The following is a 15512-nucleotide window of genomic DNA, read 5'->3' on the forward strand; positions in this document are numbered from 1 at the left end:
AAACACTTATTATTAAACCCTTACAATTACAAATGATATTCTAACTACAGACTGACACAAGATTGACACAATCTGTATTGTTAAAAGCGCTATATAAATAAAGGTGACTTGACTTAAAGAAAACTCACATTTCTAGTACATTATTTCTGTGGGCAAGTTTAGTAACTGAATAGATAACTTTTGGCTCATATAATGAATGTTTAGAAGAAGTGAAAAGTGTGACACTTTCACTTAGAATCAACTCATTAGTTTGGATCAGCAATGTGCCGATTGAAAGGCAAACCACATAAGTATCTATCGTGCAAATGTTAGAAAACTATATTATAATTTTTTGAGCACATGTGCCAAAAAGCACAATTTGCATAAATTAAAAAGTAGTTGTGAAAGTATGTAGTGAGCTGATGCTTGCCTCTTCCGTGGCAAGTACAATCATGACTACAGCCACAGGCAATAGAGTGACACCAGCAGATCTACATGTAACTTCACTTCATCTTTTAAAATGACTTCTGATCTTCTGTATTAGTACAGTCTAGTATCAATATATGGGATATTTTAATTAAGAACTAATGGAACTAAATACACCCCAAGTACATCCATTTATATAGTGGACTATATAAAAACTGCAGGATCTTCAGGGCCCAGTTTTTCAAAAAATTGAATCTGGATCAAATTGATCCGGATTTGGAAATCCCATGTCTTGCTATCCAGGATCACCTGATCCAGTTTACTTTTATTCCAGTTTTTAAAAGGAACATTGGATTGGATCACTGTGATCCAAATACCAAATTTCAGGATTACCAAATCCTGTTTACCAGAGCCTTAAATGGAACCAACAGTGTAGCCTACTGGCTTAGCAAAGAACAACAGGTACGCAAAATACCGGTGACCACAAATAGCCATTGTTTGTTTTAATTGTAAGAAACAGAAACACTGTAACAAACAGAAACATTTTACATTCCTTATTTTGTTATAATGTTAAATAACAAAACAAAAACAATACTATCCAATAGTCAAAAATCATTTACAGGACAGATACCAGCTCTTTCCGTCTCTGCCTTTAGGAGATGTATCTCCATCTGCACTTTTTTCTGCTGCAGTTGGGCAAGCAAGATTTGTTCTTTACCCAGTTCAATTTGTACTTCTGCTCTTTCGGTTTCCCATTTCAGAAGCAACTCATAGCTGTCACCATCCTGGTTTGTAGCTGAGGAACGTTTGCGTTTTCTTGTAGGAACGTCTTGGACTGTCTTCATTACATCCACTGGGGATCTATCTTCCTCCTCAATCACTGTAGTTAAGTCCAGGACAAACATTTCCTCTGCAGGAGAATTTTGCTCGCATTCTTCTGAAGTCCTAGTACTTGTGGCCTCTCCATCTGCTTCTATGCCTTCAATGCCATGCAGAGCCTCTGATTTTTCTCCTCCTATGATATCAAGGACCATATCCGTGAAATCACCCCTCTTATATGGCTTGTTACCTGTTTCGGGGTTCTTGGCTTCAGTAAGGTCTTTCATTGTCTTGGCCCTATAAGGTTCTTCCATCGCAACATAACTTGTTTTATGGTCCTCTTTTGGCCAGACCCCATGGCATTGACATGATTGGTTATGTCCTCCCAAATGTTGTGTTTTCCTTTTTTGGTCACTTCTCCACCCTTTGCAGAGCTGAAACCTCCTACTATTGAGGCAAAATTGGCCCGAACACCCTCCAGCAGTGCACAGGTTTCTGCCACAGTGAAATTAGGCCCTTTTGAGTCCATGGTTCCAACTCTTTGGTGTAGCCAACACTGATCTTAAAAGCCTTGAGCATGATTGCTTTGGCTTGTGCTCAATTAGGCTTACACCAATCAGCTCATTGCTGGTTAATGTGTGACACCATTTAAACACATCATGTCTTTGCACCCATTTCTTTTAACCTACAGAGGCATCCACATGGCGGGTATTGTTCATCGTTACCGTAGGAGAAGGTACCGTCAAAGGGTGCATGCTGAGCGTGCCAAACCACTCGAGCAATACACATCAGAAGAACTGTATGCACGTTTTCGCTTTGGGAGAGATGACATTAAGTACATTGCAGATCTTGTCAGGCCAACACTCCAACACCAAACCCAAAGGAGTCATGCTTTATCCGTGGAGGAACAGTGCTTAATCGCTCTGTGCTTTTACGCATGTGGGACTTTCTACCAAGTAATTGGTGACAATATGGGAGTGAGAAAAGCAACCGTGAGTAATTCAGTAAACATTGATTTTGTGATCATTCCCTTAAAAAAAAAAACTCTGATTTTATTTGGTTCGAAAAATCACAACTGAGTCCACCCTTCTGATGGGATCAGGATAATCCTGTTTTTTTGGATCAAATAGATCCCAAACCGAGTTCAAAGTTTTGAATAACCCAAAGGGCAGGTTTGATCCAGATCAAATGTAAGATCGGATCACATGATCTGATCTTAGTTCGGAATCCCTCTTTTGCTTTTGAAAAACCCATTTCCAAGATTTGATCCAATCCGTGATCCGAAATCCCACTGGATTACTTTTGAACAACTGGGTCCAGAGGATCATATAATAAACAAATTATTGATGAATTGTAATGGAATTCAAAGTAGGTTGTTGTTGCTATTTATTTATTTATTTGTTTGTTTGCTTTGTTTGTTTAATTAATTCCTTCATTCATTCCTTTACATTTCACAAACCTAATTGCCTGAACACAATGGCCTTTTTACCATGCAATGCATGTACATACAAAGCCCTGGCACAGACGTGAAATTTGACTATAAATAGGGAGTTATGAAACATGAAAGTGAAAGTTTTTAGAAGCCAATAATGAAAGATTGAAAGACTCAAATGGCAGCCTCAGGCAACCTGCATGTACTGACAGTGAAACACAACTAGCCAATTTATGTAACATTTATACTGCCCGAATTACTACTGCATTAGACACAAAGGTGCAGTTCAGCAGCAGCAAGTTATTTAAAAGAATTTGGTCTTATATCATGTGATGTTCATTTAAAAAGTCAAAAAAAGTTAAAAAACTAATATTTATGCTGTTAATCATGGAACTATTTTATTATTGTGAACGTATTTAATTTGAGTCCACTAAAAATAATATTTCTTAATATAAAATGAAAGCACTCAAGTAACTTGTTTATCTGGAACTCAACTGCATTAAGTGATAAAAAAAAAACACACAGACTCTACTCTTCAGCACAATGGTAACCCACAATACTCAACAGAAACCCTTTAAATCAAACACAGCAAACCTGGATCAAACTGAAGACATCACTAGAAGTATTGTATGTACCAGGAATTTTGGATATGGACCAAAATGGCTGTAATGCTTAATTCAAAAGAGCACAGGATCTGTATCCCTAGTACTAGGAAATGCCCAAGTAGTGTGTTGCCATATTGATCAACGTTTTAGTCAACTGTTCAGAAGTGCTGCATTCTGAAACTATATCTCAGGCTTGAGGGGTGCTAAATAGATGTCAGTGGCACATTGTGGTTGATGTATGTAGCACTGTTAAAAGAGTAATAGAAGGAGTGCAGGAGTTGCTGCTGATAAGTGTTATTAAAACTCACTGAAGGTTGAGGCTGTTTGCTAAGCCTTCCCTGGTGTTCAAGGGGTGCTTTCATTTTTTTTATGCCCTTTCCTCCCTCCATCTCGTTGACCCCGATGTATGTCATTGCAACATATTTCTTGGAACATCCTAAGCCCTTGATTACTTGGAATCAGCTATGGAGCTGATTTACTTTCTACTTTTTTTCTCCCTTATGAATTTACAATAAACTTTAACTGTGCAACCACTGACACACCTATTTCAGGTCTTGAAGTCTCTAGTAATGAGCTGATGAGCTGAAAAAGGTGTGTTTGATTAAGGAAACTTGAAAAAATGCAGTGTTAAGCCTCAGACATACTGCACGATTTTAGCAATACTATAAGATCAAGCACGTTACAATAGAAGAATAAAACGTCATCAGACTGCGCTAGTGGTAAACAAAAAGAGCATGACAAATCACACTTTAGCAGTTGTAGTTTTTATGTGTGCTGAAAAAAAGTGGAAGCAGAGAAAGAGGAAGGGATAGGAGCTTGAGGTAAGCAGTTTTATGTTTTAGCGCCATGTCGTGTTGATTTCATGTCGCATTTTTATTGGTTGGTCAGTAAACGTGGATCGTAGCAGCAAACACACTGTGCGATGATCATGCTGTATCGCAGGCTATCTTTGGTCGCAAGACCGTGACAACTGCTGTCTTTGAAACTCTCTCACTGTACGACACAGGACCACTGATTAGAAGCCACGATCACAGAAATCGCTACGATTGTTTCACGATGCCAATCTTTCGTCTGGGACAGCCCAAAATCGTGCTTTGTGTTTCGGGCTTTAGAGGGCCTCCAGGAATGTGTTTGGGACCCACTAACCTATTTTGCTCATTTTGACTCCTTAAAAGGCAAGAGTTAATTTCATTGGGTGAGAATCCGATGGGATGATATTTCTTCATTTATGAAGGTATATAAACCAATGCCTAAAACAATAAATCTCTGAAGAAAGTTTGATCATAACACTCTCTGCGTGTGTGTTCATTTATTCACATGATCGTGCATTCTTTGCTGAAGAAAACTGGCAACAACTGCGCACTCAAGGACAGACCACATTACATTAATTCTGAAACCTCTAAGTGGAGCTTCAGTCATCCTTCAGCCTTGAATACAAGATTAAAGATAAACTTTAAAATCTAACACAATGGCTCTGCATCAGCAACCACCATTTTTCAACCCGGTAAGTCACCAGTTATTTTGAAATCATGATTCATTTCAGTTCATGTCAATTGACAATATGTTGAATGTTTTATAAAAAAATAATTTATATATATATTATAAATGTATATATATATAAAAAATGGAGGATTTACTTTGAACCAATTTTCATTCAGAAGTTTCTAGTAAATTTAACAAATAAATAACTGTCAAATGGTCAATTGCACTTCAATAATCTTGTTTTATTTAGAAATGTATATATATATATATATATAAATACACATATATTTCAGCACAAGAATTCACCCCCTTAGGCTGGTCTAATTATTTCTGATGAGTTATCACATTGGAACTCTTTCAGTACTGCATATACTAAATTCTTCAATCAGTAAAACTAAATTACTTATTTAGCCCTGAGTTTTTAACTTTAACAACAAGAAGGAACATAAAGTGAGTCTATCAGAATAACAGCCAATACTTGATCATTTATAAATACAAAGGTTTACAAGAATAACTAGACACAGCAGTTTACAATAAAGACTACTGAGGGGACAAACAGGAAGAAACTACAATCTGTGTGTGTGTGTGTGTGTGTGTGTGTAGACTAGAGAATACAGACTCTGTTCTAACGTTCCAGAAGAGTCACTGTCCTGCATATGTTAGCTTCATCTCTAGACAAACACACTGAAATGTTGAGATAAACATTAAGATAAGAGATAAACAAGATAAATGTTGAAATATGCTCACACTAGATACCTCACACTTTGATCTGGATTGCTGATATAGATAATCAGAAGAAGAGTGTTTTAAAACATTATGCATTTTCTGGAATTTTATTTTTTATTTTTTTTACCATTAACATTAATGTGCAAAGAAGAGCAAGTATGCATTTTTTAAGATGTATGAAAATGGTATGTAAATCTTTCACACAGAGTGTCCCGTTCAGTACTCCAATCCAGGGAGGATTGCAGGATGGCATGAGTATTACTGTATGTTGACGGGTTTGGCCAAATGCAGACGCGTGAGTAACAGTCTCTCTGTAAAACGACATGAATGTGCTTCAACTCGTCAACCACAGATTTACCAGAAATATGTTTTTGTTGTGTTTTACACTTCTTTATGCACTTCAAGTTTCTTAATAGTTAAAGCAGCACATGCAAAGTATATATGTAACTTGAATGCGTATTTTGAAAATACAATCACCAAATACGTTTTTAATTATTTTACTCTTTCTAATCTGTCTTCACAAGATTGGAGGTGAACCTTCAGTATGGGTCTGATGTCATACTGCATTTTAACCCTCGCTATGAAGGAGGATCTGGGTTCGTCGTGCACTACACCAATCAGAAAGGTGTCTGGGGCGAAGAAGAACATGAGTACAAAACTCCCGTCCCAAGAGGCTAGGCGTTTGCTCTGCAGATCCTCGTCACCCAGGAGTCATACAAGGTTACTGACACTGCTTAAGTTCTGCTATTCTGTCTGGAAACCATTTTTCCCCATGCATTTCTATTATCCAAAACTACAGGCCTCTTTTATTGCAATAGAAGTATAACTATCTTTTTGACGGGAAACCCTTCTTTGAGTACAAGCACCGTATGCCGTTCTCATGTGTGGACCACATCTATGTGTTTGGAAAAGTTGAATTGAATTTAGTTGCCTTCCAGTATCTTGCGGTGAGAAATATATATTAAAGAATGCTCTTGAAAATTTCACCACTATGTGACCCTGGAGCACACCTGGAGTCTTATGGACCACAGGTATATTTGTAGCAATAGCCAACAATACAATGTATTGGTCAAAATTATAGATTTTTCTTTTAAGCCAAAAATCATTAAGATATTAAGTAAAGATCATGTTCCATGAAGATATTTTGTAAATTTCTTACCATAAATATATTCAAACTTAATTTCTGATTAGTGATATACATAGCTAAGGACTTCATTTGGATCACTTTAAAGGTGATTTTCTCAATATTTTGATTTTTTTGCACCCTCAGATTCTAGATTTTCAAATAGTTGTATCTCAGCCAAATATTGTCATATCCTAACAAACCTAGCTGACAAAACTATATATATATAAAAAAAAAAATATATATATATATATATATATATATATTTAAATAAAAACAACTTTGTAGACATATTTAACTAAAATATTAATATGACAAAACACAACAAAATTACTAAAACTTTAATTACATTTAAAATACAAACATAAAATAAAAATGAAATGAAATGTGAAAACTAAAATTGGATCACAGTGATTATAAAATAAGACATAATATAATATAAAAAATGGTAAACGGAAGTGGGAAATTATTCTCATTTTAACACATTCCTATTTGAACAGAATATTGTTAAAGACATATTCAGATAAAGCTGCACAGAGCCTCAGCTCCTTAAAATATGCTCAATATAAAATCACTAACAGAGTGACCAATGCTTAGTATGCTAACCCACAAAAGAGATTTTATCAAATAATCATAATGTATAGTGCATAAAAGACAAGCAAGCAATTTGTTCAAAAAGCACAGCTCTTAAAACATTCAGTTAAAACAAAAATACCAGTGCTGGGCAATGATTAATCACATCCAAAATAAAAGTTTTTTTTTTGTGTACATAATATATTTGTGTGTGCTGTGTATATTTATTATGTATAAATACACATAAATGCATGTATATATTTAAGAAAAAAAACATGTTATGTTTATATATTAATATAAATTAATACATAATATAAATTACATGAATATAAATATATACATGTAAATGTAAATATTTTCAAAATATATACTATATGTGTTTTTATATATACATAATAAATATACAAAGTACACACACATATATATATATATATATATAAAACTTTTATTTTGGATGCGATTAATCATTGCCCAGCACTAAAAAATACAAAAGTAAGGCTACATAATTAAGGCCGTTCTCAGCGAGGAACACGCCACTGGTGCCGGTGATTGCCTGAACCTCACAACTCGAAACAGGGGCTTATCTTTATAAACAAATCACAGTTTTGAGCTTTAAACAACTATATTCCACTACTTAAAACTACAATTCGTGACACAACAACAGTAGCATTTTGAAAATGATTCAGTTTTTCTTGTGTTAACTGAAACTGAAATTAAAAACCTCCAAACCTAAATGACATGCGTTCCTGTCCTAAACATCTGCATTCATCTGTTTCCTTTACAGCCCCATTATGCCGCACCTCCAGGATCTTTTGTAAGTTAAATGTTTGGCAGATAAATAATCAATGTAAATCTCTAATAATAATTCTGTCACATAAATCATGAAAGACGTGGTGAGGACAATCTTGTGGTAATCAAGAGTGTTTCGATTTTAGTTTTTGAAGAGTTACTAGCACTTTTATTTCATCAGTGGCATAATGCATTGCACTGACACGAAGCTTCAAAAGATATGTGGTAGTTCTCTGTTATTATTAGTGTCTGCTATTATCGTCATACTTTATTGTAGGAATACTATTTGTTGTTTGGACATTACATTTTTACAATGCATTCTTAAAATATCTTGAATACAATTAATTTATGCATTATATTTAAAGTGGATTTGAATTCAAGTTTGATGAGGGACTAAACAGTTAGTGTGCTATACAATATTGCATTTCAGTATATTATAAATATCTTTAATTTCTTTGACCCACAATGAGACAATGCCGTACAAAAGCATAATCTATGGTGGAGTACAGCCTGGCAAAGTCATCATCATCCAAGGAGTCATCAGCCCACAAGCAAAAAGGTTTGACACAAAAAAGATCATAGATCTGTTTTAAAATGGTTTTACATGCTGTTGGGATGTACACATTCTCCATATGATCCATGATATAAAGATATAATTTCCTCTACTTTCCGTTCTGCAACAGGATATGTTTTAAACTACGGTACATAACTGGAATTGCGTTGGAATACAGTCTTCGTTTTGATGAGAATGTGGTTGTATGCAACACTTATGATGATGGGACATGGGGCAAGGAGGAACAATGTGGATGCATGCCGTTTAAAAGAGGGCAACCACTGCAGGTAGACGTTGTTAAAAAGGAAAATGTAGACATATGTGCAATAGATTTGGGGTGATATGTGTATTTAGTGATTTCACATCCTTGTCTTGTTTGTGTGTTTCAGGTCACCATTTTCTGCACTCATCAAAATTTCGAGGTCTTTTCCAACGGTGAAAAAGTTCACACTTACAGCCATCGCTACAGTAATCTGGAGAACATTGATGTTTTAGACATTCGTGGAGACGTGCAGCTGAGCTTTGTGCAGCCCTGACAAAGACTTCATCCAGATCTATGAGAAATACATGTTCAAAACCTGCATCAGTCTATATAAACCTGTATGCCAAAGATGATTATTCAAATGCAAAGATGTTTTGCTTGCCTGCATATTAATATGAGACCAGTGGGACTGTCCACAGCTGCATAAAAACAAAAAATGAATAAACACTGTTCTGCATGCATGTGTCCAACTTATGTGTGTTATCTGTGCATGTAAACAATTCTATAAAATATGCCTACAAACACAATTTGTTGGATTGCATGAGCAAATTAATACCTGTAAAAAAAGGAACAATTTGTTACATATTACTGTCATATACTTGTTTTATCTGCCCTTTCTTAGTTAACGTATTTTGACTGTATCTAATCAACACAAATTTATAAAGCATTCAAAAAGAATATAGTCACAACCCAGCAGAATTGCTCCTGACCTCTAGAGGGTGGTGTTGAGCTGGAAACTTTCTGGAACAGCGACCTCTAGTGATCAGGAGCATTTCACCATTGTAAACGAAGATGAGAATGTTGTTATTTAATTTTATGCAGGTCAGTTTACTGTTAATCTATTAATTTCTTGTGTTGTGTAAGTACTTCACTAAAATACTGGCCTGTGAATTTGTGATCATGAGATCCGTGATGTCCGGGATGTCCTTAATTATCAAATATTTTAATTCTTTCATGACCAATATTTTCTAATATTTCTTAATTAGACCTAAATTTAACGGTCACTTGAAATTGAACTTAGATTAAACATGAAGCTAGAATCAAACTGACACTAAATCCAAACTAATTAGGTACACTTTGCAGAAACGCAAGTAAAAGACCTGCACGCATTATATTTCCACCTACACCTCTGTCCTTACAATATCATCTGTTATTGTCTCAACAACAGAGAACTGTGTTAGAAGTCAGTAAACTGAAAACATGTGCATCAATACCTTTTTGTTTAAATCAGTAGACACCGATCAGGCTAGTAATGCAAATAACGTGTAGGCATTTATGACTATACTTTTCTACTACATGAATGTGTCAACAGTTAATAAATTCGTATACAGTGCATCTGGAAAGTATTCACAGCGCATAACGTTTGCCACATTTTGTTATGTTACAGCCTTATTCCAACATGGATTAAATTCATTATTCATTATACAAGCAATACCCCATAATGACAACGTGAAAGAAGTTTATTTGACATCTTTGCAAATTTATTAAAAATGAAAAACAGAAAAATCACATGTACATACGTATTCACAGCCTTTGCTCAATACTTTGTTGAAGCACCTTTGGCACCAAATACAGCCTCAAGTCTTTTTGTGTATGATGCTTTGCTCATCATCATTTGGCAATTATCTGCCATTCTTCTCCTCATCTCTTCACCTCTCAAGCTCTGTCTGGTTGGATGGGGGCAGACGCACATTTTCAGGTTTCTCCAGAAATATTTGATTGGGTTCAAACTCAAGCTCTGGCTGGGCCACTCAAGGAAATTCACAGAGGACATTTTGACAGCACTAGTTGCATTATAATCAGAAACAAAAACAACAACATAATATACTGCCTAAAATATGATATAATGCTCCTACCACTAGTTAGTTGTTTCTGTAAGTATTCAAGACACTATATTTTCCTCCCACATTGATTTATTTTAATTTTTTTCCTCCACGTTGCGGTTCAGGGTTTCCATAGTATATATGAAATATGAATTCTGTGGCTCTTCAATAAGTTAGGTTAAGTGCCACATTTCATGTCAACATATAGAGTTTAATATATATATAAATATATACCGGAGACCCGGGTTCGAGACCCACTCGGAGCAAGAACGAGGTGTGGTGGTGAGGACCCGGGAGAGAGGGGTTACATGCGCAAGACTGTCCCAGGTCTTAAAAACCCCAAAGCGCAGTGCCCTTAACGCACACTAAATCCGGAGCGCTATTCAAGGCTTAGTGCAGGGGTTGGCAAGTTCGGTCCTAGTGAGCCGCAGTCCTGCAGAGTTCAGCTCCAACCCTGAAAACAAAACTCACCTGCCTATAGCCTTAGTAATCCTGAAGACATTGATTAGCTTGTTCAGGTGTGTTTGATTACGGTTGGAGCGGCTCTCTAAGACCCAACTTGCCTACCACTGGACTAGGCAATGGAACAATGCATTAAAGTAAATATGACTGTAAAATTAGTGTCATGGGGATGTTATGATTTCAATGACCGCTACTGAAGACACTATATAATCCTGTGAACCATTTATATGAAAGGGATTCAGAGCAGGAGAGCATTTGGATTAGTAAGAGTGAAAGGTATATACTATATAGTATATATTTGACATATGGAAGGGACTGCGACATACAAATATTATGGAGATGTTATGAATGGTCATGAAGGACTGGACAAGGTTACTAAGGAAACTTAGACATACAGGAACTCCTGCTTGGCTGTGCTGGTAGGTGAGGTTGGAAAATCCTCTAGTCTGCCAGTGAGAGAGGCAGAAAAAACAACAACAAAAAGATGACAGATAGAGAGAAGAGAGGAGAGTAGAGAGCATTTGCCGAGATCTCGCGAGAGGTCACAGAAACCTTTCCAATGAAAGTTAAATATTAATCTAATAATGAGATATTACATATAATTTGGTAAAAATTATTAATTAAAATGAAAGTGTTGCACGTTTTACTGGTGCAAAGATGAGTAGTGGTGATATTGATTTTGTACAACATTTGCAACTGCTTTACATACTTAATTAGAAGCACCACAAATTCAATTATGTCGTTATTGGGACTACTGAACAGAAATTTTGAAGTTGATTTTAAAATGCAAAGTATTTAAAGGTGACATATTATGCCCCTTTTTACAATATGTAATATAAGTCTCTGGTGTCCCCAGAATGAAGCATAAAAGCCGATGTGCAAGTATATTTAAACACTTACATTACTCAGCCGAACACACAAGCGCTCTTCTTCGTGAGCATTTGAGTGTGCGCTTTAAATGAGACATATTATGCCCCTTTTTACAATATGTAATACAAGTCTCTGGTGTCCCTAGAATGTGTCTGTGAAGGTTCAGCTCAAAATACTCCACAGATCATTTATTATATAATTTTGAAAATGCCTATTTTGAGTGGAAGCAGAAACACACTGTTCTGCGGGCCTGTGTCTTTAAATGCAAATGAGCTGCTGCTCCCCGCCCCTTTTTCCAGAAGGGTTAGGTTAGGTTAGCTTAGGGTTAGGGTTTAACCCTAACCCTAACCCTAGCTGCGCCTTTACAGCTCGTATCTGCTAAAAACATCTATTTTGGTTCTGATTATCATGTTTATCACGCTGAAATCATGCGTTTTATACCATATGAGTTTAAACTTCTGATATACAGTTTTCTGAGTGCACACATCCGAAGCACACGGACAGAAAGTGGCTTTTTAGAAAAGAGCGCACATAATAATTGCCACCATGCTGGGAAGCCTTTTAAAGAGCCTATTCTTGTACATGAGAAACCTTCTCTGACTCCAAATTATTGATTCCCTTGTGTTTGTGTTGAGAATGAAGGCCTGAACAATAACCTTGTGACTTAATACACTACAGGCTTACGTTTTAGGGGAGATTTTTACCTTTTGTATTCTATAAGTATGCATTTGATCAAACGGCATGAAGTTTTCTTCTCCGTATGGATTATTATTTAAGGAGACATATTATGCCCCTTTTTACAATATGTAATATAAGTCTCTGGTGTCCCCAGAATGTGTCTGTGAAGTTTCAGCTCAAAATACTCCACAGATCATTTATTATATAATTTTGAAAATGCCTATTTTGAGTGGAAGCAGAAACACACTGTTCTGCGGGCCTGTGTCTTTAAATGCAAATGAGCTGCTGCTCCCCGCCCCTTTTTCCAGAAGGGTTAGGTTAGGTTAGCTTAGGGTTAGGGTTTAACCCTAACCCTAACCCTAGCTGCGCCTTTACAGCTCGTATCTGCTAAAAACATCTATTTTGGTTCTGATTATCATGTTTATCACGCTGAAATCATGCGTTTTATACCATATGAGTTTAAACTTCTGATATATGGTTTTCTGAGCGCACACATCCGAAGCACACGGACAGAAAGCGGCTGTCACAGCATGTGAGTACTAAACTAAGTTCTCATTCACACACAAGTTTACGTTAAAAACACACACGAGTTACAAAAACAGTCGGTTATGTCTGTGAAGGTAAACAGCTGGGAAATAAATCGCTTGTTTATTTTAGATCTGTGTGGCAGCAGCAATATACAGTAAATAAATCAATAAATCCACTGCTCTCTTGTCTCCTCTGAGGCTGGGACTCTAAACAGTGTTCTGTGCTCGTCTGTGCAGCCAAAGACAGAACAGTTAGCATGTTTTGCGCAAAACTTTCGCCATGGCATTAGAGCTGGTACACCGTTGTCGCTTGCGAAATCAAATGACGGTGCCTTGAGTGGAAGTTTACAGACTAAGGGGCGGTATACCAAATATGGGCCAAATACAGGAAATATGTCATATAAGTGGTAAGTGCAAAGACCGGAAGTGTGGGTATTTGGACAAGGCAAAAGTTCCTCCATGACATTTACAGCTCAACGCCGTCCCCTAGTGATCAGGAGCATTTCTGTTGGGTCGTAATTATAAACTTTTGAATATTTGTTTGCTTTATGAATGTGGGTGGATCAGAGGCATTCAAAATAAGAAAGGAGGGATAAAAAAATGTACAAATAAATGTTAGTCAAGTTTAACATCTGTGTTGTTTTACACAGGTATTATTTTATTGTGCAACCTAACAAATTGTGTCTGTAGACATATTTAAAATAATCTGGACCAACACACACAGAAGAGTTTGTGTATTCGCTTAAAATTATTTACTGTAAAAATGAGCTATCACAACTTAAAACTTAGCATTAGAATGAGAGAACTTAAATATTACACATTACAAGTAGACTAAACATAACAGTGCTGAAGCTGTGGATAATCACATGGGAATCAGATTTATATGCATGCAAGCAAAATATCTTTGCATATGGAAACACAGATTATCATTATTATTTTTTCTTTAATTTATTCAGGGTTTGAACATATTTCTTATAGACGTGTATGGAATCCTTATCAGAGATGCACAAAGCCCAGCTGCACATCTCCACTAACTTCTAAAACATCAATCTCCTCCAGTTTATTGTAGCGATGGCTGTAAGTGTGAGTTTGTTTTCCATTGACAAACACCTCATAATTATCAGGACTGCAACAAATGATTACCTGAAATGCACATTTAAGTAAAAAATGTGAAATCATTTATCATCATTTATTTGTAACAAATAAATATGAGAACAAACAAACCAAACTTTTAAAACCTCAGATTTTTACTCCTATTTATTGGAAACATCAACTTAAGTCAATGCAGATATATAAGTGTGAGTATGATTGTATTGTTAATTTATACCTAAATGAAGGAAGAACATAAAAATCTTTTTATCTAAAAAAGTTTTTGAAGTTTGTATACATTTTCTCAGGATGATGCATGTTTGAGTTTTGATCCATACCATCATCTTGCTTGAGAGTGACATTTCAGTGTTTCAAATGTGTTGGATCAGCACTAAAATAGTGATGAAAGCCAACAGCACACATGGGTGTAGACTGTGACAATGAGCTTAGACTGGTTTGTAGTTGACAACCACAAGATCATGCAAATATTTATCCATGAATGTTCAAACCATGGTGGGAGTTTCAACCGCTTTACACTTTACTTGCAAGAGATATTGAAGCATTTATCATTTCAGAAAAATACATTAAATAAGCATACATCCGTGATACTAAAATTATAGTTCTCATTTTGGCTGTGTTATATTGTTTGTATGCCAGTTGACAATTGACTTGCTCTAAGGTGAGATGATTCATTCTTATATGCTATGGGTATGATCATTTTTATTTTTTTATTTTTTTAATCCCATCTTTTTGTCCCACCTTTTCTTTAAGTAAGATCTTTGTTTTTGGCAGCGGTTATGTGCACTAAGTGTAAATACGATAGAAGCTAAGTGAAAATAGCAATGGATTGTATTTACAGCAGTATTTTCTAAGTGATATGCTATTTACACTAAATGCAAAAAGCTATAGATTCTAATGTTAAAATTGATTAATGATTCTATGTTAAAATAACAGGATTTTCTGCTATTTATACTATATGTTGCAAATAGTGGCAATTATCTGCACCTCATACAATATAAAACAGTATGCAATAATAACATATCAAGTGTAAATTATATTTTGTATTAAAATTATTAAATGGATGCCACCTTATTGGGACAATATAAGCCCTCCTTACACCTACCCTATACTCTTATTTTCAACTTTTAAAATTTTTCCTTCATTATTTTATTTATTTATTTTTTTAATTAATGCAAAAGGCAGATTTGAACTCAGGTCCATCACGCCAAAAACGACTACAACACCCACTTTGCCATCTATGCCATATAGATTGCTTTGTATAAATTAATACCCT

At 35.6% G+C, this 15512-nt stretch overlaps 2 protein-coding genes across 2 annotated transcripts in view; one reads left to right on the plus strand and one right to left on the minus strand.

Moving 5' to 3' along the window:
• Positions 1-4535: 4535 nt before the first annotated feature.
• Positions 4536-9230, plus strand: LOC107659768 (galectin-5-like). The gene is made up of 8 exons (XM_016448797.1): positions 4536-4765; positions 5676-5764; positions 5994-6199; positions 6307-6416; positions 7950-7979; positions 8425-8513; positions 8638-8794; positions 8897-9230. The coding sequence occupies exons 4-8, from the start codon at positions 6339-6341 to the stop codon at positions 9041-9043; spliced, it is 501 nt and encodes a 166-aa protein (XP_016304283.1). The 5' UTR covers positions 4536-4765; positions 5676-5764; positions 5994-6199; positions 6307-6338; the 3' UTR covers positions 9044-9230.
• A 4884-nt stretch (positions 9231-14114) lies between these two features.
• Positions 14115-15512, minus strand: part of LOC107659740 (galectin-5-like) — a 2929-nt gene continuing 1531 nt past the window's right edge. The window contains exon 5 of the mRNA XM_016448771.1: positions 14115-14272. Within this exon, the coding sequence (XP_016304257.1) occupies positions 14126-14272 (147 nt within the window). The 3' untranslated portion in view covers positions 14115-14125. The remainder of the gene's footprint in view (positions 14273-15512) is intronic.

The sequence above is a fragment of the Sinocyclocheilus anshuiensis genome, unplaced genomic scaffold (genome assembly GCF_001515605.1).
Source record: "Sinocyclocheilus anshuiensis isolate Anshui unplaced genomic scaffold, SAMN03320099.WGS_v1.1 scaffold968, whole genome shotgun sequence".
Classification (NCBI taxonomy): Eukaryota; Metazoa; Chordata; class Actinopteri; order Cypriniformes; family Cyprinidae; genus Sinocyclocheilus; species Sinocyclocheilus anshuiensis.

What these genes read in the sequence shown, in the direction of transcription:
- LOC107659768 (XM_016448797.1), top strand. Translation starts at nt 6,339, where the DNA reads ATGCCGTTCTCATGTGTGGACCACATCTATGTGTTTGGAAAAGTTGAA. An exon ending in CCGCACCTCCAGGATCTTTT is followed by an intron (nt 7,980 to 8,424) that starts GTAAGTTAAATG and finishes ACCCACAATGAG; the next exon opens with ACAATGCCGTACAAAAGCAT. An exon ending in ATCAGCCCACAAGCAAAAAG is followed by an intron (nt 8,514 to 8,637) that starts GTTTGACACAAA and finishes GTTCTGCAACAG; the next exon opens with GATATGTTTTAAACTACGGT.